The 7,479-nt window shown below is 28.7% G+C and overlaps 1 protein-coding gene across 1 annotated transcript in view; it reads left to right on the forward strand.

Moving 5' to 3' along the window:
* Positions 1-1,853, forward strand: part of LOC108689131 (phospholipase DDHD1-like) — a 5,852-nt gene extending 3,999 nt beyond the window's left edge. The window contains exons 7-9 of the mRNA XM_018195771.1: positions 204-489; positions 1,142-1,300; positions 1,382-1,853. Coding sequence (XP_018051260.1) covers positions 204-489; positions 1,142-1,300; positions 1,382-1,530 — 594 coding nt within the window. The 3' untranslated portion in view covers positions 1,531-1,853. The remainder of the gene's footprint in view (positions 1-203; positions 490-1,141; positions 1,301-1,381) is intronic.
* The last annotated feature ends 5,626 nt before the right edge of the window (positions 1,854-7,479 follow it).

The raw sequence follows: 7,479 nt of genomic DNA on the forward strand, positions 1-7,479 counted from the left end.
GTAATAATTTTGCAATATTTTTAGCGAAAAGTTAAAGAATATTTTTAATATATTTTTTAGAGAAATATAAAATTTTCGAAAAAATGATCAGCCTTTGGAAAACAGTCAATAGAGCTTAAATTTTAAACTGTTTACAAAATTTACAACAAATTATTTCTAATTATTGGAATTATACCAAGTGAAAATTGTTTTCTCATTTACAGATTGAAAATTTGTTTTGCTTGGGTTCGCCGTTGTCCGTATTTTTAGCTCTGCGCACTCGTACTCCATCCAACAGATTAGATGTGATGCCGCAAAGTTTATGTAAAAGATTCTATAACATATTTCACTGGTCCGACCCAGTGGCTTATAGAATGGAACCGCTTTTGGAGAGAGGTTACAGTAAAATCGAGCCAGTTCTAATACCACCATACGGAGGAATTGATGGTCAGCAAATACCACAATCGCCTTCATCACTGAATAACGTTGATCCGACTCTACCGCCAACAGGTATTTTATTTATCAGTCTATTCTTAAGATATTTAAATACCTTTTATGACATGTTTTGAAGTTTGAAATATAAAGTCTAACTAATTTTATGTTTTTTAATACGATATTTTTGTATTTTCGACTTTGTCTATCATCTAATTCGTATTTGTCTTCTAAAATATCAATATATAATTAACAATTTTGTATATAAACTTGTATTAATACTTTTACATAGACATATATTACTATACAATAAACATTCAGTTCACAATTGATCTAAATTAAAATGAGACAAGTAATGAGAAAGTATCTGCATTTTTAAACTGTATATACAGATCAAATTAATCATAACATTTTAACAAAAGTGGGTTATCATAATAATTTTCATGTAAAATACCAATAAACTAAAATGTTTCATATTTGCAGAATTGACACAAAGAATATGTATTCTATATAGGGATTAATTCTTAGTTCTTCAAAAAAATATTTGTGATTTTCTCCTTAATTTGATATTGATTTTCTCCTTGAAAATATAACGACTTTCAAAAATCTGAACTAACAATAAGAGTATTTAAAATAGTATAAAGTTAACGAATTTAACACACACAGGTCAACTAAATTAAATGAACAAAATTTTTAATATTTAATATAGAATTATTATATGTATCAATAGAAAATGATGATAAAGATGATAGTCCAGTGGATAGTCCACCCAATCGTAATGCAGAGAAGAGCTGGAGTCTTTGGGATTTAGTACGAGGTGGTTGGAACATTAGAGAAGGTCCATCTTCGCCAACACCAGATTCAAATCCACCAATCCGTCCAGGTCAAGGTAATTCTATACACATTATTACAATGTATAGAAACCTTCTCTGCATCATAAATTATTTACAAATATTTTTTGCGTCATTAGAATTAGCACAACGATTGGATTATGTGCTTCGTGCGGTTGGCTTAGGAAGAAATTATTTGTATACTGTAACAGCACATACGGCATATTGGAATAACTACGATGTAGCCTATTTCGTATTAACAAGACTTTTTCCAACGCTGGAAACTTGATGGCGGTTTAAACAGTTTAATGCAGAGTCCCAACAATTTCTGCTAAGATGCTCTAGTCCATTGTAGGCCTTCTCTAGAACGTGATATCGCAAATAGGTCTGCTACCAAAACAATCTGTGATAACGGAAAAATGATACAATAATGTTGCGAATTCTATGAAAACCGATCATTTTATATAATTGTATAATTTAGTAATCGCTCTGCATCAAGTTACATGAGACGAACGTTGTCTTTACTCGTTTTGGAAAATAATTGTTTGTACTAAAATTAGGTAATTGATATTTGTACATAACATAATAAATTCTGTATCATACAGAAGTGCATGGAAGAAAATGATAAATTTTATGAAATTTTATGTTACTATCTAATAGATATAGTATATGAATATGCTAGATATTTATTAAGTATAATATTTTGTAAAACTCTCTATAACTTGTTGTGACACTGCAAGCTGTTTTCAAATAATACATTCTACAACAAGCTGTTACTTAAAGTCTGAAGCCGTAAAAAATTGATCAATCATAGTCGAATGTGAAAAGAATAATTGATTACGATTGGTCAATCTCTTATACCTTAAGACTTAAAAGCTTAGATAATGGTTTGTTGTAGAAAATTTACAACTGACACATTAGTTTGATAACTAATGTATTCTTTATTATATGTTGATTGCCTTTGTTATTGCCATATGTATAAATAATATTTTAAGATTAGCGCCAAATACGCTAAATATATTATTGATCTTACAATGAAGTAAGATATTGTGATGCTTACGAATTTTTCTTACATGTATATTTGTTGTTATTCGATTTATGAATGTATACTCAGAAGTATTCATATAATGTAGAATAATGCAAAAACATGAGACATCATATAACACAGGTTTTTAAATAATATATAATTTAAAATACAGTATACAAGTATTTTGGTATAGCTTTATATCTCTCTAATTCATACTTTTAATTTAATAACTAGTAATTTAATTAGTAATTTAATAACAAATATTATATAATTGTGTTCCTTCATATTGTTTTAAAGAACTTATGGAAGCGTAAAATACTCTTATGAATTCCATTAAGGAACTCCTGAGTATAGTCGCCATTATATTGGGTCATAAGACAGAAATAATACGTTGAAATTTTTTGTATGCCATTTATAAATAAATTTGGATAAAATATGTAATCGTTTTAAAATACTTAAACTATTCTTTCTCCCTCTGACGGGAAATAATCGTAAAAGGCATGTGAGATCCTAGAACATATATTAAGTGTAGTAAAAAGAAATCCATTATTTTTGCATGAAATTGAATGGAAAAATAATGGATTTCTTTTTACTACACCTAATATAAATGGAAGGAGAATTGTCCATGCTGCTCATATTGAGTTTAAAATCAACATTTGTGCGAGAGAGAAAGCTAGAGAGTCCCAAATGCGCTTCCCCAGGCTGTCGTCTGTGTGAGTTGTACATTTGTTTAGAGTTCCTCACATTAACAACAAAATAAAACGGAAGAAAACGGAATGACACATGTAAATTATAGTCAATTGGAACTAGTCAATTGGAGCTTTCTGAATTCTCGTAGTAGATGTTAGCTTCAGAGAGTAGCGATCATGTAACTTTTTCTCCAAGACGGAAACATGAAAAATGAACATTTTTTTGTACATAAAAATTTTCACTTTTCACGTTTCCGCTCTAAAGAAAAAGTTAGACGATTGTTACTCAGGTTCAATACTCAATTCTTCTTCCGTTTATATAGGTATATGTTTTAAGTGTAAAGTATGTTTACCAGCGTTTTTATTTAATGCGCATGCGTAGCCTATTTTCATCTTATGACTATTTACTGTCAGGGGAGATAAGAATTTCTTTCATTTTTTATGTTAAAGCGATCTCATTATTTTGTTTGTTTCAAATTTTCTTCATTTATAAATAGCATGCAAAAAACTTCAATGTATTATTATATTTCTCTTGTGACATCACGGATTCAATGTGGTTGCAGTAATTATTCAGAAATTTAGTAGAATGCGGTCCGTTTTGCGCTTACAACACTTTTAAGCACTAACAATAACTTAGTTAATCATTTGTCCTTGTTTAATATTTAGAGTCCGATCGAAATTTGATTTTGGTTTCGGTCAGTTTCGGTAAAAAAATCAGGATTTTTGATTTCGGTTTTGGCTGAAATCAAAAATCCTGATTTTTATTATTAAGAGAAAATTTCGATAGATAAATCGAAACTGTACAAGTTGCAACACGCCAGTGAACGTTTAAAAAATAACTGTTCGATTTTAATATTTTTAATTATTAACTCGTGATTAAGCTTAAGACAATTTGAATACAAACTTTGATGTGATTCCTAATAATAACTGATTTGATTCTGTAAAAGTTCAGGATGTAATATTATTATATTATTATAGTTAAATATTTTGATAAAATCTTGTTTTTTAAAAAATAAATGATTTCTGAAAATCATGCAGTTTCTATAAAATTAATAAAAAAAATGTCGATTTCGATTCCGGTCAAAAAAAATGTCAGCTTCTCTTTCTCTATCTCTCTTTCCCTCTCTCTCTCTCTCTCTCTCTCTCTCTCTCTCTCTCTCTCTCTCTTTTAAGACTTATCTAAGTTTCGGTTTCGATTTCGTTTTCGGCCGAAATTGAATGACAACCGAATATTTGTTTTCAGTTTCGGTCGGAGGCCAAAATGTAGTTTCGGTCGGACTCTATTAATATTTGGTATAGTATAACAAAGATAAATTGGTGTTTGCAGCGTGTGAGCGTGAAAATGAACCATACCCTTAATAAATAGAATTATAAAATCTTCGAACACGATGCTATAGCGAATTCTCTACAAAATATTAAGTAATTAAGTTTATAAAAGGGGCTGTTCTCCGATAAACCTGACCTTGATATATTTTGTCAAAATTATCCTGAAAAAGACTCTGAGTGACCTCCAAGGCTGTGTTCGAAAACACTTTCTAAGTACCTCCGAGTATCATTATATCCTTATTCAATATTTGGTGAACAACAAGAATAAAATAATATTTGGATGTACTTGTAGTATTTTTTAACATAGCTCAAAAAATTTTAGTTGTTATTCATTAAAGAATTATTAACAAATAAAGTTAATGTAATAAATGAGTTTAACTTTATAATTAAAATCTATGTGAAACGATCACGTAAACGCGATAGTGAATTCCGCCCTCTCTTGAGAGCTCCACCTCTGAAAAATATAATCCTAACCCAATATAATATAACCCAATCTAAAAAAATTTTGTATTGAGTATAGGCTCTCTCGATTTGAGTTAAAAATTATAAATCTAAATGGAACCTCGCTTCACATTGTAAAAGACATACTCGGAAGCGCAATAAATTTCGCCTCTGTTGTGAACTGCAATACTGAAAAATTGTTAACCACTGTTAACTGTTACTTTTTGTATGAATTGATAACTTTCCACGCGAAGCAAGATTCCACATGGATTTACAATTTTTTATAGTTGAATTCGAAAGATTTACCCATTATGCATGATTCATCGGAGAACCTGTCACATGATCCCAACCAATCAGAAATTAAACTCATTACAGCGTGAATGAGAGTCATGTGAATCACTGCAAATAAGCTCAAAACTTGATTGGCCAGATCCCCCATTTTTTTCAATCTACTCCGTATCCATAGAAATGGGAAATCTTTCTAATTCAATCAAGTAACTTTCTATGTGAAAGTAATAGTTTGGATTAGATTACTTTTTTGATAGTAGAATTTATCCGCAAGGAGAGGCGAAATCCACTACACAGAGTGACCTTTATGGTTCCTGCACATTAGAGATAGTCAAAAAATGAATTGATTTGATTTTCGCGTCGTAAATCAATTCGAATCGAATAAGAACGATTCGAATATATGATTACTAATCGAATGATTTGAATCGATTCAATCGATTCCATTCGATTTTTTTTTATTTATTATGCTACCTCGTGACGCGTATAAAAATGAATATAGATTAGTAAAATTGGTTAGAACAATCAGAGAATAATTATTTGACGTCTAATTGTCTGTTAGCCCTTAGAGCAAAGATTCAATTTGAAGTATTTTAACTGCGAAATAAAGACTGAAAGTCTTTATTTGAAATATATGAAAAATTTTATTATAAATATATAAAAAATTTTATTATAAATTTTAATATTTTTAAAATGTCAATAAAATATATAAAAAATATATAAATATGAAACATATTAACCCTCATGTTTAATATATTTTTACAATACTTCTAAAACTGCCTTAGTGGAAAAAATCGCCGAAATTATTGAAATCGTCAATGAAACGTTGAAATAAGAAATGAAAATGACTGACATATTGTTGAAAATATTTCAGCATAAATAATACTTTTAATATTGAAATAATATGAATTTTAAAGATAATTAATAAAAATTAATGAAGAATGCATGTAAAATGCACAAAATGCTATTTTCTAAACAATAAACTTATGAATTTATTTATTTATCTACTTATTTCCATGATGTTTAATAGATGAATTAAAATCCATGATTGAAATAATAATAGTACTAAAAAAACGTTACAATCAATGTACGTACACTCGGTATTCCTTGGTTGGTCATATTGTTTTTATCTTACAAAGAGTGTTTTCTCTTCAGTTAAATAAGATCTTATGACAAAAACATAAACTAAATATGTACATTGTAAAATATGAATACAGGATTATAATAAAATGAACTAAGGAAATTATAAACCATCTGTGTTAGTTATAGAAGGCAATTATTTGCTTATGATAGACGACCATGACAATTTTACATTTATCTTTATTAACAATAACAGAATAAATAAACTGAGCAACAAATTGATGCAAATCTCTCTTCTGGGGATCTATGGCAGCTTCTGGAGTAGGAAAACTTAAATTTATCTATGACACATGACATTGAAATCGATGTCGATTCGACGTCATTTCTCTAAGTAGCGACGAGGCATTTTAATGGTCATAAATTTCCAGCACAGTCACATAACCGAACAAAACGTATTATATGTCGCAACAAGAATCGGATGCTTTTGTAGTGAATTTAATTTTTCATTATATTCTGCGAGTATCATTAATTAAACGACTGACATTCACGCTTAACGTATTATAAAGCAATATAATAAGCGCAATCTTACGGAACTCTTGCTCGTTCGTAAAAACATAAACTCGGCGACTAGCAAAATTGATGAAATGACTCTTTTGATAAAAATTATTTCATAGTCGTAATGGAATATATATTTTGTACTAATTAATTATTGAATCAACTCAATATGATTCTCTCTAGAATTACATGTTATGTTTTTACGTACATGAACTACAACATTGGACTTTTCAGATTCAATCAAACATTTTTATACATAACTCTGAAAAAATTGTATATTTGTACATTAAGAGATATGACTATAAAATCAAAATTCAAATTTATAAATTACAAGAAGCAAAAATGTTTAAAAAAAAATCTTCAAAGGAAGTTAACGATTTAAAATTTTTATTAAGTTTCATAGATTTACGTGTGTAGTTCTAGGATTAAGAAATCATTCGAGTACTCATAAAAATATTTTTGTCCCAAAATTATTAAAAACCGTTTCTAGAAAAAAAATGTATGAATAAAATTGACAGTTTTCTATTAATGGAAAAAAATAATTAAAATAAGTAAAAATAAAATGTTATACATGTTATACATTATTGATGTATCACGAGTGTTTTCACCTACGCTTTTAACACGAATTGTTTTTTTCTAAACACGAATGTTTTCACCTACCTACCTAAAAAAGGATTAATTACGTTGCATCGTGATCCTTGCGTGAGAACGTAGTATTATGGAAGCACTATTGTTATTACCGATGTTTTATATTATCTTCGGCACTTAATATAATGTGATAAAGCAACTTATACTAGTACATATGCCGATAAAAACACATATCGAGAGTAAAAAA

This window comes from Atta colombica, unplaced genomic scaffold (genome assembly GCF_001594045.1).
Source record: "Atta colombica isolate Treedump-2 unplaced genomic scaffold, Acol1.0 scaffold261, whole genome shotgun sequence".
Classification (NCBI taxonomy): domain Eukaryota; kingdom Metazoa; phylum Arthropoda; class Insecta; order Hymenoptera; family Formicidae; genus Atta; species Atta colombica.